The sequence below is a fragment of the Lampris incognitus genome, chromosome 11 (assembly GCF_029633865.1).
Source record: "Lampris incognitus isolate fLamInc1 chromosome 11, fLamInc1.hap2, whole genome shotgun sequence".
NCBI classification, from domain to species: Eukaryota; Metazoa; Chordata; class Actinopteri; order Lampriformes; family Lampridae; genus Lampris; species Lampris incognitus.
In genome coordinates, this window is record NC_079221.1 from 5,489,144 (window position 1) to 5,516,441 (window position 27,298).

General features: G+C 48.2%; 1 protein-coding gene across 3 annotated transcripts in view; it reads right to left on the reverse strand.

Annotated features, from left to right (window-relative positions):
• LOC130121101 (obg-like ATPase 1) overlaps positions 1-27,298 on the reverse strand; it is a 66,480-nt gene continuing 39,182 nt past the window's right edge. For all 3 annotated transcript variants that reach the window (XM_056289949.1, XM_056289948.1, XM_056289947.1), the window contains 6 exons: positions 24,854-24,934; positions 24,396-24,493; positions 10,762-10,902; positions 10,045-10,141; positions 4,383-4,505; positions 1-216 (listed from right to left, as the gene is read on the reverse strand). In XM_056289949.1, coding sequence (XP_056145924.1) covers positions 115-216; positions 4,383-4,505; positions 10,045-10,141; positions 10,762-10,902; positions 24,396-24,493; positions 24,854-24,934 — 642 coding nt within the window. In that variant the 3' untranslated portion in view covers positions 1-114. The remainder of the gene's footprint in view (positions 217-4,382; positions 4,506-10,044; positions 10,142-10,761; positions 10,903-24,395; positions 24,494-24,853; positions 24,935-27,298) is intronic.

A 27,298-nucleotide genomic window follows, 5' to 3' on the forward strand; every position in this document is an offset into this window, starting at 1 on the left:
GGCCGAGCGGGGCCCGGAAGGCGGCCGTCTGGATTCAGAACCAGGCAAGAAGAAGAGGGTCCGTTGGTAAACAAAGCAGTCCGCCAACAGCCGCCCGCAGACCGCAGAGCGGCGTCACTTCTTCTTCGGCGCGTTGGGTGCGTTGAACTTGAAGAAGATGACGTCACCGTCCTCCACCACGTAGTTCCGCCCCTGCTGTCTGTACTTCCCTGCTGCCTGCAAGACGAGACGGCAAAACACGTCACACGGACACGAACCGGTGTGTCTTCCCGTTTCCTACACGCGTGTCGGAAAACGCACACAGGTTTGAACGTCACACCACAACAACACGACCGGATGTGCGGAAAGTAAACGGTGCAGAACGAGAAGGTAAACAACAGCAACAACAACAACAAGATCGTCCCTCTTGTCTTCCCTCCAAACGCGGAGCGAATTTTCGCCTCGCTTTACGTGCGCGAGCTCGATCGCGGGGTCGTCTGTTCTTATTCGCGCGCGCGAGTTCAGCCGCAGGATCGAGCCCGCCACGAGCAGCGCGTCCTCCGTTTGCCGACTCAACGGGGACGTCGGTGACGTCAGGAGAAGCTCGACGCTGATAGGCTTTGGCGACACGGCGTCACGCGGATTTCTCGCCCGAGCGGAATATTTTCAACTCGAGCGCCCGGGTGGCGTGGCGGTCTATTCCGTTGCCTAGCAACACGGGGATCGCCGGTTCGAATCCCCGGGTTGCCTCCGGCTTGGTCGGGCGTCCCCTACAGACACGATTGGCCGTGCCTGCGGGTGGGAAGCCGGATGTGGGTATGTGTCCTGGTCGCTGCACTAGCGCCTCCTCTGGTCGGTCTCGGGGCGCCCCCGGATCGGCAGAGAGGAGGTGGAGCAGCGAACGGGACGGCTCAAAATGAGCGGGGTAATTAGCCAGATACAAATTGGGGAGGAAAGGGGGAAGAAAAGGGGGGAGATGGGGGGGGGATTCACATCTATTTGAATCTTTGCATTGACTTCGTGTGTAATCGCATCGCGCGAAGAAACTGCTTCGCGTTTGGTGTGAACACAACACACACACACACACAGAACACACACACACACACACACACAGAACACAAACACACACACACACACACACATACACACACACACACCCACACACACACACAGAACACACACACACAACACACAGAACACACACACACAAACACACACACACACACACAAAAACACACACACAGAACACACACTCACACACGGAACACACACAGAACACACACACAAACACCCACACACACAGAACACACACACACACACACACAAACACACACACAGAACACACACTCACACACGGAACACACACAGAACACACACACAAACACCCACACACACAGAACACACACACACACACACACACACACAAACACACACACAGAACACACACTCACACACGGAACACACACAGAACACACACACAAACACCCACACACACAGAACACACACACACACACACACAAACACACACACAGAACACACACTCACACACGGAACACACACAGAACACACACACACACACAAACACACAGAACACACACACAAACACACAGAACACACACACACACACACACACACACACAGAACACACACTCACACACGGAACACACACAGAACACACACACAAACACCCACACACACAGAACACACACACACAAACACACACACAGAACACACACTCACACACGGAACACACACAGAACACACACACACACACACACACAGACACAGAACACACACACAAACACCCACACACACAGAACACACACACACACACACACACACACACACAAACACACACACAGAACACACACTCACACACGGAACACACACAGAACACACACACAAACACCCACACACACAGAACACACACACACACACACACACACACACACACAAACACACACACAGAACACACACTCACACACGGAACACACACAGAACACACACACACACACCCACACAAACACACAGAACACACACACAAACCCACACACACAACACACACACACACGACCACATACACACACAGAACACACACAGAACACACACACAAACACACAGAACACACACACAAACACACACCCACACACAAACACACACACAGAACACACACAACACACAAACACACACACACACACACACACACGAACACACACACACACAGAACACACACACAGAAGACACACACACAAACACACAGAACACACACACACACAGAACACACACAAACACACACACAGAACACACACACAAACACAGAACACACACACACACACACACACCGAACACACACACAAACACAGAACACACACACACACACACACACACACAGAACACACACAAACACACACACAGAACACACACACACACAAACAAACACACACACACACACGATGGTATTTTGTTCAGGAGGAGTCTAAATCCCCATTGAGTGAATAATCATTCTCTCTGGCCGCTTCAATTTTATATGTGAAATTTTTTGGAATAATTCTTTCATTACAGCTTCATTGCCCCCCCCCCACCTCCACCCCCCCCACCCAGAGAAAACAAAAATAAGTTCTGAGATTTCTTTTGTGTACCAGATCTGTTTGGTCTCCTTCTCGGCAAACTTGAAATAATTGACTTGAAGTGCTAATACGGACAGGTTTATGTATTCTGCTTCTCCACGGCGCGCGATTAATTAGAGGAATCAATGTCCCTGTAAAGGCTCAGGAGACCATTTAATCCCAGCTCAATGCCACCAGAAACACTGGTTGGAGAGGGACACAGGGAAGAAGAAGAAGAAGGAAAAAAATCAATGGCTATTTGTGATTCCCGAGTACGTATTAAACCAGACACGTCTAACTGGTTCATTTGCACTTGAAAGCAGCCATCTGGAGAAGCAAGCTTGGCTTAAGCAGATATGATTACTAATAACGTGATATCCCCGTACACCGGCCCCCATTCAGGCGGCCCATTCCCACAATTGGCATTAAATGGTGTGAGCCGCAATGCCGCCGTCAGAAACGCTCCTCCGTGTTCTTATGAGGTCCAGAAAAGGGATTAGGAAGAGAGCGAGCAGCAAGGACCTGACACTCTCCACCTCAGATCTGGGCCTCGGATAACAATGGTGAAAGCCCCCCCGAGACCCACGCATTTCACCCTCTGAGGGGAGGGGAGGGGAGGGGGACAATGCATTGCTGGTGAATCGTATATTAAATGCGTCTTTAAAAAATGACTGGGATGATGAACCGGGTTGAATGTTTTTTTTTTTTTTTTTAACAAAGCCTCCAGCCCACAGCCGCCTCGTCCGCGACGTATTGTCCACCTCTGTGAAGCAGCGCCGGCCAGTGAGCCGGGGGGGGAAGTCTGACGGGGGCGATAATAGGACGCTTGTATGACAGGACCGAGGGGCTCGTCGCTGCTGATCCCGCGTGTCGACCGCGTCGGCGTTCAATTCCTTCAATGGGGGAGCTAAATTTTCAGTTCTGCCAAGCAAGGCCCGGATTTTGAGTATAACAACAACAACAACAACAACAACACTCGTTAAATCCTTTGGCATTAAAAGACATCGCTCGTGCACATTCCAAATACCGATTATTAGCTCCCTTTCTTCGATTACCAAATTACCGTTTGCTGATCTGAGGCCGAATTCATGTCAGACCCGAAGCGTTACCTCTTGCGGAGCGGCGATGGTGATGGGGGGGTGGGTGGGTGGGGTGGGGGGGGGTCTGGGCCATTCGGCAATACGACCTGCTGCATTCAGTGCACAGCTATTGTCTTCACAAATTCCCCATGAAATCGGTTATTATATTTGACAGGGCTGTGCGCACGTTGAAGCCGCAGCCCAGTAAAAAAAGGTCAAAACAAACACCGGCAGCGGTATAAAGGAGCTATGCAAGTCACATTTCTGCGCCGTTCATCCATGAAACGGGGCCTGATTTGAGGAATTTCACACTTTATTTCACTTGCCTCTTTATATCACTGTCACACGCCTACGGAGGCTTATTGGGGGACTTGGCAACGGAGGGCGCTAAGCTAACGGCGCACTCTGTAGATCTCATAAACGCCTGGCGAGGTGGAGAGCTGCTACCTGTGTGAAGCCGGGCTGAGCTCGGAGCGAGACCGACCACGAGCCAGTTAAGGCACATTGTGATAAAGATATGCACAGCTGGAGCGGAGTGGCCGTGTTTAGAGCCAGAATCGGCTGGCTTGTCAGGAGCGGTTGCCGGAGTGTGTGCAGTAATTTCTCCCCCCGAGGAAAAGGTGAAGAGCGGTTTGCGGTGGGAGCTGTTTGGCGACTGTCGGCTCCACTGATCACAGGAGACTTCCCCCTCATCTCCGCCGGCACCCTGACTGCTCACCTTGACAGCGTTCTCACTGCCTTCCTCTTTAAAATCCTGGAATTTCATTACTTCCGCCATAATGAAGCCCTTCTCGAAGTCCGTATGGATCTTCCCTGCAGCCTGCGGAGCCTTCGTGCCTTTCTGTCATGGGGAGGGAGAAAGAGAGAAAGAGAGAGAGAGAGAGAGAGGACACATGAAGGCAAATGCATTGTTTTGGAGAAGATGGATTACAACCCGTGGACAGCATGGTGTTTGATAGGGGGGATAGCGATGTGAGCATCACTAGGGGGTGTGTTCGGTCGTGGGTATTCTTGCTTCAGTACTGATTTCTGGACAGCTCTCCACTCGGCTGTGCCCTGCCAGGGCAGCCTGGGGCCCGATAAGGACCCGGTGCCGCTATCAATGCCTTCTGATTCCCATCCCGTGGTGGTATTGATTTCTGTCTAAGCAATCTTGACTTATTGTGGCTCTCTGCTCTGCTCCCTGGTCATAACAGCAAAAGCCAGTGTTGCAGTGGATGCCTTATCTCACTGGATCATGCCTCGGTATTTCGAAATACCAGAAGTTTGGCAATTCTCAAATATGTACTCGGTCCCGACAAGAAAGTCCTGCGGAATGTTTATTGAATGCTAAAGAGCCCGAATCTGCTCCCCCCCCCCCTTAAACTGACTCGTAATAAAGCTGCAAATTCATTTTTCAAAGACAAGTGTCGAATTTACCCGGTGGTTTTCGGAGATTACGTACGGGAGAAGTCATTTTGGACGCCGGTTCAAACGGAGCGGCCTCATGAATTGCTCATACGTTTGCATCTAATACATTTAGCGGGCCAACGTCACAACTGGTCACAGATAAAATGTGCAATTTATATGCGCCGGAATAACGCTCGGCGGAAATGACAAATGACCCAAATAAGTGACGTGGGCGCTCTGTATCATTATGACTGCCGCCTGTCGACCTGCTCCCTCTCTCTCTCTGCTCTGCGGCGCCGTGCTCAGGAACTGTTGAGCGGTTTTAATTATGTATATAATCAGGTTGGGGTCAACATATTTCATGCCAAAAGAGTGATGCGTATTTAATGACTCCAATACATTACCATCCCCGCGCAATCTCACTGACGGAGTGCTTGTGAGTTTAACTACCATTAATCAGCATCAAGGTTTGTCTATCTGGAGAAAAATAGATTAGGGGAGGGATTTTTTTTCTCATATGGCGCACTACAAGAGATCCACATTGTCCTAGTTAAGAGCTACGCGGAGCAGGCTGATAGATAATAGTCACCTCGAGGCTGCCTAATAAAGCATGCTAAAGAACTTAGGAACACGACATTACTGAGTGCAGTTTTTACAATGCAAGATATATTGGCTTAATACAGTTAGTCAGTGATGCTTACCTGACTGAATGCCTCCCGTACACAAGCAAGGCTGGCTATAATCAGTTATGTCAAGCGGGCAAGCCGTGTTGTTCGAGGATGCCTTTGAAGTGTTCTTGCACTTCCTTGCAAAATAGCGAGGACATCGCTCAAGCCGGGGGTGAGCGTACACCTAACCACAATGATGTCACCCGAACAAAACCTGATGTGTCCTGTAAAACGAAAGAGTGATCTCATCGTCTTCTTCCAGTCCGCCTGCGCTCCTTTTAAAGGCGGAGGCCGCAACATGCCCCCCCCCACCACCACCTCCCGCAGCCCACCTGTGTGCAAACGTGCACAGATGGGTCACCGCATCCGCGGGTGATTCCGCAGTAACCAAATGTACTGCATAAATTCAATATAAGAGCGGATGCGTATCTCTTCTGCTGGGTACTTATTCCTCTTTTAAACCCTCCACGCTTCTGCTCAGAGGAGCGTGTGGTGTTTTTAGAATACGGTTTAATGCTGAAAGCATCGGGGTCGCACGTTTGATTTTGGCTTCTTTGCTTTTCGTGCTCATGAAATCTGCGCCTGCGTGCAAAACTGCGTACTGGTTAAAAGACGACACTAAATTAGCGATTCGCTCTGACTGTTTACTATCCTACGCACTGGAAAAAGAAGAATCAGTCCTTATCTCCCGTTCCTTTGTATAGCAGAGTATACATGTTGCAGCAAATGATGAATGGCAGTTTCAAAAAAGTCATTGGGGGTCAGAATTTGGTCACATTGGGGGCATCTGGGTAGTGCAGCGGTCTATTCCGTTGCCTACCAACGTGGGGATCCCGGTTCGAATCCCCGTGTTACCTCTGGCTTGGTCGGGCGTCCCTACAGACACAATTGGCCGTGTCTGCGGGTGGGAAGGGAAGCCAGATGTGGGTATGTGTCCTGGTTGCTGCACTAGCGCCTCCTCTGGTCGTTTGGGGTGCCTGTTCAGGGGTGGGGTGGGGAATAGCGTGATCCTCCCGCGCGCTACGTCCCCCTGATGAAACTCCTCACTCTCAGGTGAAAAGAAGCGGCTGGCGACTCCACATGAATGGGAGGAGGCATGTGGTAGTCTGCAGCCCTCCCCGGATCGGCAGAGGGGGTGGAGCAGCGACCGGGACGGCTCAGAAGAATGGGGTAATTAGCCAAGTACAATTGGGAAGAAAAATGGGGGAACCCCCCCCCCAAAAAAGAGAAGAATTTGGTCATATCCTTCACTATTCTCTACGTTTTGGCCCACCAGCATCACCAAACTGTTAATGACGAGGTAGCGCCACATGCTATAAAGCAGCATATCACATCTTAACCGGATGAATAGCATACACAGTTTGTTTCTTTCAGCGTGCAGCTCAGGTATGCATGCGTTCATGGTCAATGTTCAGACCCCTCACCAGTAAATAACCTCCCGTCAGCTACACAGGGTCATTTGGCTTGAGGATTTCCTGAAGAACCTGTTTCCATCAGTCGAGAGAAATTAGCCATCAGGAGGAGGTGACCCAGTATGACTTGGGTTTCGGTGGTGGGTGGTAAATGGTTTTTGGCCGGTGCAAAAGCCCAGGGCCTGGAGACTCACGTTGAGTCATTTCAAGATGCGCACATCCAGAAAACATTTTAACGCACGACAAAAAAAGCAAAAAACCAGAACAGAGGAGTAAGGTCTGCACGCAGGAACGCTCCCCAGAACTCATTCGTCTGGCAACGTTTCAATAAGTCAGCTCATCCTCGGGCATTTCAGTCACATATTTACTTCATGACTGCTAACTTCCTGTAGGGAATCCCCATGAAGGGTCGTTAAGTGAGACGTGAGTCTCCTGAAAGTTTTCGGTAGATAACACCATGCCGCCATGTTTACTTTAAAATATTTTAGCGACGCTTAAATTCAGCTGGGATTTGTCAAACTGACCACAGAACTGGTTTTTCTCGACCGTTTTCTTCTCTTTTTGCATCAGCAAACTGACGTCGGTACACTGAACCGCATTAGCTAAGTGCTAATCTGAAATACAGTTTCTTTACTTGCCAGTGAACAGCTGCTATTTCTACCATGGATTCTCATCTTCAGGTAGTGTTAGAAATCATGCAGACTGTCTGAAACATACTGCTGCGCCAAACAACCTCGTATAAACCAGAGGTTTGGAGGTTGAGGATGTTGACTGCATAAACAGTGCTGCACATCTTTTAGCCTTTTGAAGAAAATACCTGCATAACTACCGCCCCTTTTCCACTGCATGGTACCGGCTCGGCTCAACTCCACTCTACTCGCTTTGGTTTTCCGTTGGGCTCAAGTTAGGGATCGTACCTGGTACCAGGTACTTTTTTTTTGTTTTTTGGTACCACCTCCGTTGAGGTTCCAAGTGAGCTGAGCGATACTAAAAGGTGACATGAAAATACCACTATAAATAAATACATAAAATAAAATTTTATTTATTTATTTAAATATGAATAAAATCAATAAAATATTTACATTTAAATATAAAAATATAAATAAATACGAACAAAAATATAAATAACTTTTTATTTAAATATAAATAAAATTTGACCACTGATAAGTATAAATAAAATGCATATTTATTTAAACATAAATAAAATCTTTAAAAAAAAACACACCCACAAATGACCAGCGGGGCTTCGCCGTGAGGGGATACTATCTGCCGTGGAACAGTAAAGCGAGTAGAGTCGAATAGAGGAGAGTCGAGTTGAGCCGGTACCATGCAGTGGAAAAGGGGTTTTACAGAAACCTAGATGTGAACCTATGTTTTCCATACTTGGAAAAAAATATTTTCACATGTCAACGGAAAATATGCCAGCACGTAATATTGCTTTAGGAGACCAGGCAATAATGAATAGTGTTTCCATAGTCAATAGTAGTGATGTTAATACGTGTAATCAATTTGCAATAACAAATCTAAGGAGAGGATCACAAAACCTGTAAATATGCAAAAATGCATGTATAGAAATCTGACCATAGAAAAGCCTGCGGTTATTGGGACCAAAGATATTGATCTTGCACCTCAACCAACAACGTGCAAGGAAAGATGGGGTGTTTTTCTGTGTTTATTTCCCGTTAACCTGGAAAGACTGGTAAGAGTCGTGACCCGAGGAGCAAAGTCAAAACGCTTGGCTTTTGAGCGCTGTGGCTGGACTCTGTAATGGTTAAATTGCACCGTTACTTTTAAGCCATTTATGCCCCTTTTCCACTACATGGTACCGGCTCAACTCGACTCAACTCGCAGAGTCACCGTAACAGCACCCCTCAGTGTAGCTGGTCTGCATTGATTTTGGTACCCGGTCCAGTTTTTTTGGATCCTTGACAAAGGTGGTACCAGAAAAGTGGTAACAGTTACCAAAATGCCAGTACTTTCCAGTAATGGAAAACGAAAAAGTTAAGTCGAGTGGAGCCGGTAGCGTGTAGTGGAAAAGGGGCATTAGAGTGGTTTACACTGTAAAGGTCTGGTGGTGTATCCAAGGTGAAACTTCTTACAACATTTAGCAGGAAATTGACAATAAAAAAAAAAATTAAACGGTGGGAAAAAATAAAAAATTCCTGGACATACTAAAATTCTGGATATATTAAAAAAAAAATACGATAACTCAAGTCCTCCTTGGTTTCATTTTTTTCCTAAAAGTTTCAGCTGGCGCTTTCATACCCCCCCCCCCATATGATCCATTTCCATAGTATTTGGTTACAATGCAAATACATTCCCTGAGCCGCACTTGATCCTAAAGAAAATGTTTTTTTTTTCCCACAATAACACTGCACCAACACAACATCTGTATCGATGTAAATCCTGCAATACTGTTGCACAAAGCTCTCAGCGGGCCGAGCTCAGTAAACTGAGACACACGGGGAGGAGGAGCCCCTAGCAAGGCCCACAAACGGTCGAATGAAAAGCGACATCAATTTTGGCACAGACAACCCCCCGTCACACAGATTAGGCAGGCACAATGCGCCGGCTCCTTATCTCCAGCGGCAGGAGGAGGGAAGGCAGATCCGGCGCGGGATGGAAACATTCTCATGGACGTAATGGGCAAAATCAATTGTTGCCCTCCTCAATCAATGCAGCCCCCACTTTCACTGTTCAGCAGCTCACCAGTAATTGAAGTTATCCTTGGCCTGTAATGACTAGCTAAAGCACAACCATGACAAAGTTGAAAGTGTGTGATATCAGCGAGGGTGCCAGCAGGGTGGAACACCATGTGTGTGTGTGTGTGTGTGTGTGTGTGTGTGTGTATGCGTGTGTGTGTGTGCGTGTGCGCCTGTGTACATGTGCACAACCGACAACTGGCTCTTACCCGAATGGTCCAGGCACGGACCTCATCTGGTCCAGCAGTGAAGAAATACTCGAGCTGCAGGGCTGAGTAGCCCGTCTTGATGATTTTGGTCAGGACACTAGTAGAAAATAGGGGAGAGAGAGAGGGGGGGGGGGGATTTCAGTCGGTGTGGCGAGACCTAAACCGAAGCAACCACAAGGAAAACATTGTTGAAGGGTTCTTTATTGACCCTGATTCCTAGCCAAAGTTCACTTCCGAGGTGAGGCCCCATTCATTCCAATATAAGCTCATTACGCGAGTAAGATGGGTCACTTCCTTTTACATAGGACGTTCAACTCTCCAGTGACTTCCTTGATGAATCGGAAAGCTCGGAGAATCATTTAGCACTTTTAAAAATTCCACCCAACACCTCGCTCTGTACCCCGAGAGTGTGTGTGTGTGGGGGGGGGGGAGAAAAAATGTTCTGTCACAATTTCTCTTTTCTCCGTAGACGTCTTCACATGAGAACAATAAACCCAAAATGCCCAACTTATAATTATACCTGCAGATGACAGATGACAGTTAAAAACTTAATTTAGAGGAAAACCCTTTGACTGAGTTGCTCCGTAAAGAGAGGGATCCTCTGCTTTATAATGGTAATTACGCCGCCATTTATTATTCTATCAGCACATGCAATTAAAGGAGTGCGTGGAGGACACAGTTGATAATAAAGTGTGGGGAGACTGAATGCTAATTAACCTCTGTGTCTTGTGCTCCGTGCAGTACTTCTGTCTCTCTTCTTCGCTCATATCCTGCAGCTTGCTCTCCACGCCGCCGCTGAAGGGGATGACCAAGGCTCCGGGGTCATGAGCGTCCACCCACTCCTTGATTTTCGCCAACCTGGTAAAAGAGCAGCCGCAGAACCGCTCGTGAGTCTTGACTGACACGCGCGTATTCGTTATCTGCGCATGCATATTCATTAACGCAGCTGCCAAACATGCGCATGTTTACTGCTGCGTGCCTGGAGGTTGCTCTCCGGAGGCTGCGTACCGTCAGTTTCACTTCGGCTACGTGAAACTTTCCAGCCGGGAATTGATTCGTTTAAAATTTTTTTATTCATTTTATTTTATTTGTATTTTTTGGGATTTTTTTTCCCCTCCCTTTCTTCTCCCAATTGTATCCGGCCAATCACCCCACTCTTCCCGAGCCGCCCCGGTCGCTGCTCCGCCCCCTCTGCTGATCCGGGGAGGGCTGCAGACTACCACATGCCTCCTCTGATACATGTGGAGTCGCCAGCCGCTTCTTTTCACCTGACGGTGAGGAGTTTCGCCAGGGGGACGTAGCGCGTGGGAGGATCACGCTATTTCCCCCAGTCCCCCCCCCCCGAACAGGCGCCCCTGACCGACCAGAGGAGGCGCTAGTGCAGCGACCAGGACACATTCCCACATCCGGCTTCCCACCCGCAGACACGGCCGATTGCGTCTGTAGGGATGCTCGACCAAGCCGGAAGTCACACGGGGATTCAAACTGGCGATCCCCGTGTTGGTAGGCAACGGAATAGACCGCCACTCTACCCGGACGCCCAGCTAGGAATGTATCGACTGATGTGTGTTTGTGTGACAGGTGTCGTACGTCATATGTGCACTTTAGGATTTAAAATGAAATAAGATGTACTTTGTTAATCCCCTTTATTTGTTAGTGATAGTAGAGCGAGAGAGAGAGAGAGAGACAGGAGAGGCAGGGGAGAGAGAGAGAGAGGGGAGGACGTGCAGCAAAGGGCCCGGGCCGGATTCGAACCCAGGCTTCTGCGGTAAGGACTCACGTGGTACGCATTCTACCAGGCAAACCACCGGGGCGCCCCAACATGCATGTTTTTGATGGTGGGAGGAAACCGGCGCAGACACGGGGAGAACGTGCAAACTCCACACAGCAAGGACTTGCGACGACCTGGGGTTCGAACCCAGGACCTTCTTGCCGTGAGACAACAGTGCTGACCACCGGGCCACCGTGCTGCCCAAATGCACACGCCACGGACGTGTACACAGTCGTGAGGTCTTGTCCTGCGTTGAGCAAAGCGCCGCATCTTTACTCTAAATGAGCAACTTCTTTCCGCCAGTTAGTGTCTAGTCAAACCATTAGCGGGGGGGGGGCAGGAGGCGGCCGAATAAAACTACCCGCGAAGGGCAGTTTTCCCCACTTGTAAATGTCTTTGTCATTCTGCAAGCTGAGAGGTTGTTTTTTTTTCTCACCTTCCCATTCAACGGGACACCTGACATTGCAGGACAAAGATATCCTCACAGTTAATGGCAGCCCTCAGTCAGAACAATATGAGGGGGTTAGGGCAATTATGAGATTAGCCCCACATGCTTTTACGCTTTGATTGGACAGGTCTCACAGAACAGCACCACACAAATCCATTTTCACACGGCAGGCCTGACAGAGCTCCCGCCTGCATCGATTCTAAAGGGCCCCTGTCATTATCTGTAATCCAAGTTTCCTGTTTAAAGCCTGTGTGAATCAAAAACGGGGAGGGGCCCCCGAGCGCCACCACATATCACGTCTATCCCAATAACGACGTCACTGTTTTAGCACCACCGCTCCTGCCGAATGATTATCAATAACGCCGTCTCCGGCTGGGAAGGCCGCGGCGGGGGCCACGCGCCCAGGTTTTCATTTCGCGCTTTTTCCTGAAAAAAAAAAGAAAAAAAAAGAAGGAGCTTGGAACAACGCTTTTTAAAGCGTCTCATAAGCTAGCCTACCCGTCCGCTCGGTAAACATCTATGGAGAGGCATAACCTAAAACTTCCCGTTCCGCCAGCTCCGCGTATTCGGAGCTGCGGCGTGACAGCGGCTGCAATGAGGTGGTCACCGTATCGCATAAAGGACGGGGGAGGGGGGGGGATCACATTTAGTCAAAATCGAAAAACTTGAAAGTAAAGGAGATGGCGGGCTCTCCGAGAGGGGGGGAAAAAAATCCAATCTGAGATAATAACAGCTGTAGTTTGTCACTTTTGGGAGCACAGCTGTCTGACGGCGGCATGTTATTTGCATTCCTCAGGTATCGCGTTCTCTCCAGGCAGCTGAATAATGATTCACAAATCACTCTCCCCACACCAGTCAAGGGCTGTGATCCTGTGAATAGACCATTGTACCTGAGACTGTAATTGGTGAAGACTTGACAGAGCCGAGCCGAGCCGGCCCGGTAACAAAGAGGCTCTTGGTGGAGGGCTGAGGGATGATTTTAATAATGCGGGGCTGAGATGGAGAACGTGAGCGGCAAATGAGCGCGGGGGTCTCCGGGTCCTTGCACTGAGTGACATAAGACCAGACAAACACCTTGCCACAGGAACATGATACACCCCCTTCCCTCAACTCGGGGAAACAAAGCACTGTCAATTAAGAGCTTTTGATCCTCCGTCAACACGACTCCCAAAACCAATTCTGTCAACCCCCCCCCAACCCCCCCCCCCCGTCTAGTCACGCCACTGTGTGACTTGCTTTTGTACATTTTCCAATTATTTGGATGAAATCTGTGTGGAGGGGGGGTAAGCTGGACGAAGGTTCATGTAAGACATTAGAGCAGCGTTTTTTGTGTTTTGCTTTGCCTTTGTTTGGGCTTTCGGTCACGCGTGCGTTTCTAAACAACGACCTCAGAACAAGTTGTGCCACGCAAATGCTCGGGACCCGCAGAAGTTGCACCGAGAGTCGTGTCGCCGACGCCCGGCGTCTAGAAGTAAATTTGTTTTTTTTTATTGTTTTCCTTTTTTTTTATTTTTTCCACTTCCTTTGTTAAATCATCTGTAAACCGTACAGGTACAGCTGAAAAAATGAAAAGGAAAAAAAAAAAAACCCGCAGGCAAAATTGTGAATTTGGTTGTATAAGTTGTTGAAATTGAAATAAAAACTAAGTTAAAAAAAAAAAACGCCGGTCTCGTCTCACCTCACCTCATATCGTCTCATCGGCACGAGAAATAAGCTCGGTTTAATTTTTAAGGTGGATTTTATTGAACGACTTGCATTGCGCTTTGCATCTGGCGACTATTCACATTTTGGGCTGATGAGATAGCGTAAAATTATAATGTGCAGATTCTTTTTCTCCGCAATTGTACCCTGCCAATTAACCCCACTCTTCCGAGTCGTCCTGGTCACTGCTCCGCCCCCCTCTGCTGATCCTGGGAGGGCTGCAGACTACCACATGTCTCCTCCGATACATGTGGAGGTCACCAGCCGCTTCTTTTCACCTGACAGTCAGGAGTTTCACCAGGGGGGCGTAGCACGTGGGAGGATCATGCGATTCCCCCCAAGTTCCCCCTCCCCCTCGAACAGGCGCCCTGACCGACCAGAGGAGGCGCTAGTGCAGCAACCAGGACACATTCCCACATCCGGCTTCCCACCCGGAGACACTGCCAAATGTGTCTGTAGGGACGCCCGACCAAGCCGGGAAGTAGCACGGGGATTCGAACCAGCAATCCCTGTGTTGGTAGGCAATGGAATAGACCGCTATGCTACCCGGATGCCACGAGCTTGGTCTAATTTTTAAGGTAGATTTTATTGAATGACTTGCAGTCCATTTTGCATTGCATTGCATGTTCCATTTTGCATCTGGCGACTATTGATGAGGTGACGTGCCACATATAATGTGCCACATTATAATGTGCCACATTATAATGTGCCACATTATAATGTGCAGATATTTCATTTTAACAATAAAAAATAAATGCATTGTTTGCAGATGTCTCAATATATTTTTCCCAAAATGTTTGCCAAGTTCACAAAAAACCAAGAGGAAGTGTTTATTTTCATGCGTGTGCGTGCATGGGTGCACGGCATGTGTGTTTTTTGTGCACGCTCTTGTGTGTCTTGTCACTCTCCCATTAAGCAGCAGCGTTGAGTGTCATCTCTCACTGCCCGCCTAATAGAAAGATTCAGCACTTTCTAGTCTCGATATCCTTCTCTGAACAAATGACGCCTGAAATTTTTATTCTCCTTATAATGGAATTCCAATGGCCTCTGCTGCAAATCTAGTGGAAATTTTTGCATATCAAGTGGGAAAAATTAAATGTTAACCACGTTTTAATGTGATTAAGGGTGACAGGGACATTATTTCTGCTAATCATTCACCGGCCTCAAAAGGTTCAGACATATTTTCACAGGCAAATATAAGCGGCATTTTTGTGCCGCATTTCGTCCTGCTTTTCGCGACGGCTTTGCAAATGTAAAGCGCTACACATCCGCTTCGTTTTACCGATTGATTAGCTGGTTTCCTATAACACGCCGGATGTTGGGCCTATTCAAGCGCGGGGCTGCCAATCACGCCCGAATTCGTCGATTTTACCGTGAGGAAAAACACTTCTGCAGGCGACTTGTTGTAATCTTTAAATTTCACGCCTGCAGCACTTACTATATAAGTCTAATTAAAGTCACAATATGCGGTGAAATACTGAGACCCCCCCCGCATCCCACCCCTCCCCAAATAAAAAAAAAAGAGATAAATAAGTGAAAATAAAACAAAGGCGGCTCCCACAACAGACTGGGTCTGAATAGAGACGTCCCACAGGGGGGCCACCCTCTGGTGTTACTCCCATTTGTCTTTTTTGTGTGGGAATCCTGACGGGGGAATTATTCCCGTGTTTCCGCATGCCTGGGGCGACCCCCGGGCTTTGTCGGAGCTTTGATCTGCTTAAACGACTCAGGAGAGGGGGACAAAAAAATAACAATGGGGGGGGACTCCTTAACGTACAGGTGCGGCTACCTGAGCCAATGACCTGAGCCGACGTCCGACATGCATTGGTACGGACCGGCTTTATCATCGGCGCTTAGCCAGGTAAGCCTGTAAAAAGCTGGGGAGGGGAGGGGGGGGGGATAAATGACCCGCCACCCCCACCCCGAGCGCCTCCTTTCAGATGCAATTGGATGCTGACGGCCCGAGGAGTAATCCACTGCACCGCCTCGACCGCTACTGCAGCCTCGCCGCTTAAAACACGCCCACAGGTGGACGAACAGCCGAAGCAGACTCGCCCAGTCGGCGCCCGAGCCGGGTTAGCATCCGCGGTCCACCTATCTCCACCGCGCATCTGCCTGGCGTGGCACCGACCCATCGAGGAGTAAAACCTGCGGCCCCCCTTCTGTTCCCCCCCCCCCCCCACAAAGTCACCCGGCTGGAGAAGACGCCGTGGCACACAGCGTCCTAACACACTCCTCCTCCTCCTCCTCCTCCTCCCTCCCTCTCTCCCCGACGAAGGGAGACAGAAATGAGAGGTATGAGCTCATGATGGCTTTTGAGGCCGGGAAGTCGGGGGCTCTGTGGGGCTCTTTTCATCCTCCCAGTGGTGAGCTCCTGAGAGGACGTGAGTGCCGACGCTCTCCGCTCCCTGTGGCCATGGCCGGATGGAGAGGCATTACACACATCGGGCCCCGAGAAGGAGATTTCTCCCCCCCTCTCTGTTTCTCACACACACACACACACACACACACACACACCCCCCGTTTCCAATATTGCCAACTTCTTGTGACTCTTCAAAGCAATCAGGGGCTGGGTGGAAGCAGAACACAGCGCCGACACAATGAGAACGGCTTTAATTAAGAGCATCATCTCACATCCTGTCTCAAACGAACCTCAAGGGCACGGCGGTAAGAGGATTCTTGGACAACTCTGTTTTCTCGCCTTTGATAACTACATCCTAGATTTTTCCTTTTTGTCAAAGGCAAATCCTCGACTCAAAGTGAAACCGGTGTTGACTTTTACCCACGGTAGACCCACGTAAACCGGCGAAACGATCTTTCTTGCGGTTTCGTCCTTACAATTAACAGCTGCGAGGCCATTATCGTCACCGCTGCGGTCACGTGTGGGCGAAGAGAGATGCGATTAAACTGAGAAAACGACGACGACAACAGCAGCAGCAACGACGACAACAAACGGAGTGAAAACCAAAACATTACAAATGAGTTCTGCGTGACCCAGAATACTTCCCCGTGTGGGGCAGCCATGCCGTCATTCATTCCAACTGACGGGCAGCGGGAACGGAAGGGGAGCACGGGGTGGGGTGGCGGCGGCGGGAGGGTGGGTGGGTGGGTTGTGTGTGGTTGTGGGGGGGAGGGAGGGAGTGTGGGGGGGGGGTGCGCGCCATCAAGATGTGACAATTGTGACAAGAGCCGGCAAAGTGTAGTGCGGCAGAATGCCGCGCGGATTTCTCCGTCTCTCCTCTTCCCCGGGATGACAGCTTAATGTCTCCCACATGCAATATTTATTCTCCTCGTGTGTCAGAGTGTCGAGCTGTCCGAGGGAGTACAAAGAATGTCACTTATTAGAATAAAAGCAGAGGGAAGGTAATCAAGGACACATGTAACATCAGCCAATCATGCGCCCCCCCCCCCACCCCACAACCTTCCCCAACCCACCCACCCACCCACCCACCCCGATCCCGCATCCTTTCCCCTCGTTCACAACAACTCGACCATCGCCCCGATAACAAGCTTTCGCGGGGGGCCTGTATGCGGCAACTCTAAATTCATTTATTTATCTCATTAGCGCCGGCAGGCCGCTGGACACTCCACAAAGCCCCGGCCATCAGAATGTATCATTAGCCAGACTTGAAACACGCGGAGATTTCTTTTTTTCTGCCCGCGTCGTCTACGGGGTGGGGGTGGGGGGGGGGGGGGGAGACACCGTTCCTAGGGCTTCGTTTGCGCTCCGCTTATGAACGCCGTGAGAAGAACCGTACTCCTACAGAAATATGTAAATCGTCGCCCCTTAATTAAAACGATTGTCTGTAAAGTACGCCGAACTGGACAAACCACGTTGCAGGGATGACGAAGGGATCTCGCAGGACGCCGTCTGGACACGGGCGCCGGTGGACTAGGGCCCGGTGAAAGGTCGCCGTCCGCGTCACCCCTTCGGAAATGCGTTTTTGGGGCTCAAACTGATGTCTTGCGGGGGTTATTATGTAGCGAGTAAGAGTCTGCTCTGCGAGTAAAAAAAAAAAAAAAAAAGAAAGTCTGTCACACTCTATTTAGGATCTCATTAGTTAAAGCAGCCCTGTCCCGGTGCCAGTATAGGACACCGCATAGACACGCCGCTGTAACGCGGGTAAGATGTCGACAGTGACCTTTCATTACCTGGACTAAGGGCGGTCAGTCAGGCTAAGTGATCCAACAGGACCTTATTAGCACCATCTGGTTCAGTTTTACTATACAGCCTCTCCTGTTGTTTGCGCTCATTGAAAAGCTCGCTTAAAGACCTCCATTAGAACTGGCTGCGGACAGCAGGGTACATGTCTTACGTACCATGGGAAATGGTTTTTTCAGGATCCCACAGCACACAAGGAGGGAATGGACAACAACAAATATCACAAAAACAACAACAAGAGAGAAAAGGCGAGCGTATATCTCTCGCTCGGCCTTTGAAGGGACTCCGACTCCCCAGACAGCAGTCCCTAAAAAACCCGGATGGAGCCGGTGGTTTTGCACTCAATAAAGTTTGAGTTGTGTTAATGGGAATTATGGTTTGGAGTAGCAAAACTTGGGTCTGCAGCGGCTGCTTTCATGGAACGGTTCACAGGGAATCATAATCGCCCTTTTCCTCGACTCAGAGGGTACACAGCCATGGCCGTCCGTCCGGCTGTTTGGCTCTTTATCAAAACAATCAGACGCAAAACAAAAGGCATGCATCGCTTATTGCACTTCTCCAAAAGCAATACTTCAACAAGCGGGGGAAAAAAGATTAAAAAAAAGAAAAGCTAAACGCGTTAAAAATGAATAGATACAGGTCAAAAGTCAACAGTGAGCTCAGGCAAACGAAGGACCTGGTCAACACGTGGACAACCTCAGGAAACTTGACACTATTCTGAAAACTGTGTGTGTGTGTGTGTGTGTGTGTGTGTGTGTGCACCAACCAGCCCTTCAGACAACCTGTCCACAACTGACACGCATGAGCTCCCCAGAATTACCTTGACTTTAACTGTGCAAGCTCCCCCTACAGGCCAACCGGGGTATAACACCCAGCTAAACAAACCCCTGTACACTCACTCAACCAACCAACCAACCAATCAATCAATCAATCAATCAATCAATCAATCAGTCAATCAAGTTGAATTTTTTACAGAGCGTTTCTAGCTGCAACAGCCACTCAATGTGCTTTACAATTAATTAATCACACACACACACACTATAATAATAATAATACACTACCATAATAATAATAATAATAATAATAACCCTAAGAGAAATCAACAGGATGTGGGGTATGAAGACCGAAACAACACCAGTGGTCATCGGAGCTCTAGGACTCATGAAGAAGGGAATGGAAAAGTTCACCGACCGTATCCCAGGCAACGTCAACATCCACGCAGTCCAGAAGATCGCCCTACTCGGAGCAGCCCACATATTACGACGAGTACTGTCAGTCGAGTGACATCTGCCCTACAGTGCCTCAGGTCCATAGTTTGGACCCGGCTCTACAGGATGTAAAACAGGAAACATGAGAGAAATAATGATAATGATAAAAGTTAATAGTAAGTAACATGACTGTGTTGTCAACAACAAATAGCCAATTTTTCAACTTGACATCATTTTACAGTTGTATTGATGTTAACTGAGGTCACATTTGTTAAGTTTGTGTCTCATCTAACGTGTTGTCCAGCGCCGATGTGGCAGCACAACTGACCGTCAGCTAAGGTAACTAAGGCCCTGTTCACACATGCATCATGGGTAAACCCATCACAAGTGTTAACAAACTAACTAGCTAGTTAGTCAAGCTAACTTAACTTTGAGCAACTTCACTTAACCTTGAGCAAGGCAGGTTGCGCCTCACAGATCACCTTAAACCAAGGCAGCAAAGCTCTGAGAAGGTCTGCGAGAACAACGAGGGCAGGAGACTTTTCACATTAAAGCCACCCTAGACGGGTTTAATGGGATTAATTGTGGGTAAAAACTGAACTACATGTAGCGCAAACAAAATATTTTCCCAAAAAGAAAAAGAAAAAAGGACAAGGTTAAGTGAGCAACTGTGGCACTTAATTGCTCCAAGACGCTGCGTTGTACACAGATGCGGCTCCTGTAACACATCTCAGGAGAGCAGCCGCTCCAGAGGGGAGAGGAGGAAGTAAACAATCCGAAAACTAAGTGACAAACATGCGCTTGCATGCACAGAGACACGCACAGACATGCGCAGAAGACAGACAAGAGTGACACATAGGAATGCACGCATGCACTCCTACACACACGCACACACACACACACACATGCACACAGAGTTAATAAAATCTCCGTGCAAGGAGCTATGGTGTCCTGCTGTTCCTATACTCACTTGGAGAACCCACATGCTGGAGGCACTCAGGGATGGGTCACGCTTACTGGTTTCCTTAAAGGTCAACACACCTACTTAAGAGGCTCCAATTTATTTTAACGCACATTATCAAAAGAAAGAAAAAACAACTTCCCGGCAAGTCGGGAGCAGTCTCGAGTGTGTCTTTTGCCTTTTTTTTTTACAGAACTGCAGCCGCTCTTAGTTCTCTGACAAGGAGGACGAGGACGGGATATCTGATATCACACCGAATAAAAATATTAAAAGGTTGATGAAGACAAGTGAGGACCACGGGGCTTGTAAAAAAATGATCCGTTTTGCCCCTCAACAAGTGAAAGCATGTTAACACCGGGGCAAGGCTGCAGCCACTGGCTTCATCAACGCTGCTGTAATGACCCTCTCTGGCGCACAAACTATCCGGCATAGACAAACGTCTTTCTAGGCACAGCCTACTGACGCCGGGGGAAAAAGAAGAGGAAGGCTCTTGATAGACTCTTGTAGATGCCATTCCCTATCACGCAATGCCTCTCAGTCATAAACACATGACAAATGCGGCCTTAATCATTTTTTACGAGCGGGGATGTGCAGGGGGCAGCGCATGGCTGGAGGGGAGAAGGGAGCGGTGAGCAGCAGGCGGCCCCCTCTGCACAGAGGAGAGGGCCGTGTGGTAAAGTCTCCTCTGGAACATCACTCGACCGGCGAGCCTTTGATCTCCGCACCGCAATTATGCCAGCGTCCAAATGAGCATGGAGTCGCCTCCGAAACAGACTTCAAACATGCACATGTACGCATTCTCATACACATACGCATGCAGCGTACTGTATAGGATTGGAGCCATGTGCTCCTCTCGACAGTAAATGATGTACTGTCTCCAGCAGAGAACCTGGGGATGAAAGGAGGCCCTGCTCCTCCTCTGATCCCACCGTTAATGATGGCTTTGCTAAAGCTAATACTGTTTATTCTTGTCCAAACAAGGGCAGCTCGGCATGTAGTGGTTTCTGTACTACAAGCTGGAAGATGGTGGTTCACACAATGGACTTTTCTTTTTCTTTTTCTTTTTTTTTGGAACCTCAATAAGTCTGATATGGCTGCCAGTATCTACCATGTCTGATGAGGCTACTGTGCACTATAATATGGCGCTCCAGTGTTGTTCTTCGCCGCGGCACACAGCTGAGTTTTCCTGTCGATTCATTTGCTTTTTTCCCCCAAGTTCCCGTTTACGTCTCAACTCAGATTTGCTGTGTTTGTGACAGCGTCGGCAGCGACGACCTTAATCCCCAAAGACAAAAATGTGATGCGAAAGATGTTACGAATAAATAAACGGGAAAGAAGACGTTTGGTGAGCCTACAAAACGGCTGGGGCGGGTAACCCAAGTGACATTGATGAAATTGGATTATTTCCCCCCGTTCTAAGATTCTGTTTCTTCTCCGCGCACATTAAAGCTGAGATTGCAATTTGTCTTGCTGTTTGCTTTGAATAGTCCTTAACCGTATCATCATCGCAACTGTGCTGGAGGAAAAACACGGGTGCATGGCGACAGCAAAATGGTAGTCTGGCGTCTCCGCTGCAGACTAGCTGCCATTAGGGGCTGAGAGCAGCATTTATTGTACAATTAGGGGCAGCGAGATCTACCTGTAATCATCTCCATACAGGTGTGAGCTCCTCTCTGGACAGGGGAAGTGACTCATCACTTGTCAAACGTCAGCGCTTTGATGTCGGCCTTGTTCGCGCCGGAGCCCCTGGGACACCTATTGCATTTTGCACAGTTCAGAAAAGAAAATACACACGCCACTTGGAAGAATAATAATAATAAAAAAAACCCCAAAAAAAAAACAACAACAAAAAAGAAGCAAAAAAAACCCCCAGCATCTTCCTGCAAGATGACTGATGTTCCACACGTCGTGAATCATCTGATTTATGTGTTTTCTCGCAATGTTTCTCCTCCCCCTCCGTCCGCCAGTCATACTTTCGTGTCAGGAACATTCTAAGAAACAAGTCGTAGGTAAATAACTTCCCGCTTTAATACGACGCTGCCATGTTGAGCGCTGAAAGAAGCGCTTGACACCACGGACCCCGGAGGGCAATTGGAAAAGTGCGATAACAATCCCCAAGTTGGCTGCTATTGACAAAATGGCTGCAGTGTAGATAAGTAGGCCTCTCACATGTAAAGGATGTCGCGCTCCTATCTCCCACATCTGCTCTCGCTGTGGTCGGGCCACAGCATCGGCGACAGCAAAAGGGACCTCACGGAGAAACATCTGGTACAGGGCAGACTGTCAGGTACACGGCGGAGGAGTCACGGTTCACACATGCAAAGAAATGTTCGTTTAGTCAGCGTAGATGATGAAGACGTGTCCAGATAAGGACAAAACCACACAGTCCTGTACACACGCAGTAAAGACACTGCGATCAACGGGAATTCTATGTGTAATTTCCAGTGTGCGCCTGTACAGCAAACTAATGCCCCTTTTCCACCTCATGGTACCTGCTCGACTCGACTTAACACTCCTCACCTTTTTTGGTTTTCCATTGGGGCAAAAGTTAGGGATAGTACCTGGTGCCAGGTACTTTTTTCGGTACCACCTCCGTCGAGGTCCCAAGTGAGCTGAGCCGATACTAAAAGGTGACACGAAAATACCACTATAAATAAATAAATAAAATATAAATAAATATACATCTATGTATATTTATTTATATTCATATAATATGAATAAAATCTTTAAAAAAAACCAAAACAAACTAGTCAACATGCCCACAAATGCCTGGCGGGGCTTGGCCATGAGGAGATTCTATCTGCAGTGGAAAACGAAATCCCAAAAAGTAAAGCGAGTAGAGTCGAATAGAGTAGAGTCAAGTTGAGCCGGTACCATGTGGTGGAAAAGGGGCATAATATTCCCAATCTTGAGCAACAGCATCTGAGGACAGTATGCTCTTCAGACAAAACACAACTTCATGAAAAAAAAAACAAAAAAAAAACACACAACTGTAGACATCACAACATTTAGAGTGCTAGCCTAATGATTTATTGGGCCGCCACAGATGACACTGATTACTTTTTTGGCTTCAGATATATGAATGTTTGTTTATTTATTTATTTATTTTTGTCATTTAAAGCCTCTGCCCTCTTTGATATTGTATGGAAATGAGAAATTTTTTGACGGAAAATTAGGACCATATGCTGGTAAGTGCTTAATGAAGTGCAGAGTTTGGGGGCTGGTCGGGGTTTGCAGAGTTGGATGTTGTGTTAGATCATGTGCCTTTTCTGCCAGCAGGATACAGGAGTCAGTGAACCGGTGTAGGTAATGCTGACACACACACACACACATGCATGCACGCACGCACACTCACACACACACACACACACACACACACACACAACTCACACAGCGATGCATGCATGCAAGAACACAGTCAAACACACTCCTTTGATGTTTTTTTTTTTAAGTGGATGAAATGTTAAGAAACGTTCAAAATAAGTCTGGGGCATCCGGGTGGCGTGGCGGTCTATTCCGTTGCCTACCAACACGGAGCTCGCTGGTTCGAATCCCCATGTTAACTCCGGCTTGGTCGGGCATCCCTACAGACACAACTGACTGTGTCTGCGGGAGGGAAGCCAGATGTGGGTATGTGTCCTGGTTGCAGCACTAGCACCTCCTCTGGTCAGTTTGGGTGCCTGTTCGGGGGGGGGGGACTGGGGGTAACAGTGTGATCCTCCCACGTGCTAAGTCCCCCCTGGCGAAACTTCTCACTGTCAGGTGAAAAGAAGCAGCTGGTGACTCCCCATGTATCGGAGGAGGCATGTGGTAGTCTGCAGCCCTCCCCGGATCGGCAGAGTGGGTGGAGCAGCGACCGGGACTGCTTGGAAGAGTGGAGTAATTGGGCGGATACGATTGGGGAGAAAAAAAAAAAGGGGGGGGAATTCCCCCCCCCAAAAAAAAGAAAAAGAAAAAAGAAGAAAAATAAGTCAGTAATTAAACTAACATGAAACTAACTGCACAGAGAGAAAAAAAAAACCTCAGTGGCAATTAATGTGACATGAATTAGGGGGATCTGATATGCTTCCCCCCCCCCCGCTATATTTTAATTCACTTACCACTTGTTCTTTCTCCTGATGTAATCTTTCTCCGAGAGGTTGACGAGGTAAATCATCGGTTTGGATGTCAAAAACAAGTATTTGTTCAACACTTCGATCTGCGACAGAACAGAGAGAGAAGGCGAGTACTGAGGAGTCGAAACTTTTCCCAGAGCGGCCTTTGAGGGCCATACAGAGAAAGATAAGCCGAGCCGAATCAAAATAGGGGCCTGCTTTAGGCACGGTGGGGAGCATCTATAAAGCCTGGAGATCTGGATCGGCGTGGACAGATGTCATTAGTTTGTTAAAAAAAGTCATGTCAAAACACCACCAAAGAAGACTGCATGAATAATAACTCGAATCGCTCTGAAGACCCTTTTGAAAAAAATAAAAGACAGTAGTTGGACTTTCAGAACAGATGAAAAGATTAAAAAAGATAAATCACGTTAATAAATTTGAGTGCAACATCAAAGGCTTACCTCCTTGTCATTCCAATCGTGATAGTAACGAACATGCTTCTTTTCATCCACGACCCAGCTCTTGATTTTGCACATTATGTCCTGTTTGGGATTAAAAGAGAATGAACAAGAAGCCATTAGAGGAGATGAAAAAGAATATAAACCCAGCAGGCTCTGGGGTAATTATTTCCTAAATGCAAGGCATCCTGATGCCAAATTGAACAATGACTGCGCTTGTATTCAAACAGGAGAGGCCTGGCTTTGACAAGGATGGCATGCACAAGGCCCCCTTCCCCTCCTTTATAAATCACGACAGAAATGCCTTCTGGGGAGTCTTACTTAGATTCTCACTCGGTTACTGTTATGTGTCCCGATATTCCGCGGGGAGAGTCGGCTGCAAAGGGTAGGGGGAGGACGAGATTGGAAAAGCGCGGGGAACTTAATTGCAAGTTGCTATGTGTAAATTATTAGCCCTTCCACAGCCACTCTGCAGCACGCAGCCGTGCTATGTGCAAGCGAGGCACTAATTATGCACTGTTCCTTCTGGGAAAAATATTGGGCATTTCCAGCTATGTTTGCCATATTCATTACTGAGGTAGCTGTGAGCCGAGACCACAGACAGGAATAGGTCTTGACAGGATCTGAAAGCGGAAATGGGTGGGAAAATGGGAGGGAGGCAGTTATAAAATTTGTAATAAAGAAATTGAGCCTATTATTGTTGATCCAGCCCCACAGAAATTAGCGGAACACATTCTTTTTGTTCCTGTCAACTTAACCTCCCCCTTCATATAAAAACTACCCCACCCTCTGCAACACTCCCCCTACCTCTTCTTTCCTCCCCAAACCCTTGCAGCACTTCACAATCACACTCCCTTTTAAAAGAACTGAGGGGAAAAAAAGCCTGCCAGAGCCTCAATTACACAATGGCAGAAAAAGCTCCACACACTGACCCCCAGCCAGCTGCATTCACTCTCGGCACATCTCTCTCCACAGGAATTCTAAAGGCCTTTTAGTCAGGCAGCCAGAGTGCAGCCAGCGGGAGAGAGCGCAGGAAGAGCGGCACACACTCCGCCCGCGCCGGCCCAAGTCTTCACAGAGAGATTAATCATCTGTGAAATGGAAACAGCAAACGGCCAGTGACACAGGCTGAACCCGCTCCAGGTTTCCCTCATCAGCTCGCAGCCGCCGTACAGCGCTCCTCTAACAGGCAGGTGTTAATAAAAGGCATATAGGTCCCACAGGGGTCAAACACATACGCCTGCCACCATGAAACGCCACTGGTGGGCCGGCTTCTTATTATTGTTTTGTAAGGAAAGGGGAATATGCGGATTCAAAGAGACAAAGCCAGTGAAACACTGTCCTTGTACATGCAGCACCCGCAAAATGGATTTAAATCATTAAAACAGTACTGATGGCTGTACTGCGTGTACACTGATGGGAGCTGCAAGTTAGTTGCACATAGGATGAGCCTTCACTTCAGGATTGTTCACACTGGCCTACTTGGTTGTGGATGGATGGACTCCATATGTATCTGGATCCAGGAAGCCAGTCCTTCTTTGGCTGTAATAATTACCAATAGTGAATTCTAAGGAACATCCATCCATCCATGACCCAAACCGCTTATCCTGCTGTCAGGGTCGCGGGGATGCTGAAGCCTGTCTCAGCAGTCAATGGGTGGCACGTGGGGAGACACCCTGGACAGGCCGCCAGGCCATCACAGGGACAACACACACACACACACACACACACACACACACACACACACACACACACACACACACACACACACACACACACACACACACACACACACACCTGGGACAATGTAGTACGGCCGATTCACCTGACATACATGACTTTGGGCTGTGGGAGGAAACCGGAGCACCACACAGACATTAATGCCCCTTTTCCACTGCATGGTACTGGCTCAGCTCGACTCTACTCGCTTTACTTTTTGGGATTTCGTTTTCCATTGCAGATAGTATCCCCTCACGGCGAAGCCCCGCTGGTCATTTGTGGGCGTGTTGACAAGTTTTTTTTTTTAGATTTTATTTATATTTAAATAAATAAATATACATATATTTATATTTAATTTTATTTATTCTATTTTATTTATTTATTTATTTATAGTGGCATTTTCATGTCACCTTTTAGTATCGGCTCAGCTCACTTGGAACCTCGACGAAGGTGGTACCAAAAAAGGTACCTGGTACCAGGTACTATCCCTAACTTTTTCCCCATGGAAAAACAAAAAAAAGCGAGTAGAGTTGAGTTGAGTTGAGTCGAGCCGGTACCATGCAGTGGAAAAGGGGCAAGTCACAGACTGTTCTAAGGAACACATGCATTCACAAATTATAATATTAAGAGACTGCCCAGCAACCACATTTGAATTTGAAATATGATAATTTATGAAATATTGATGTGAATCATCTCTAAAAATGACATACGAGGGACGTATGGGTTGCT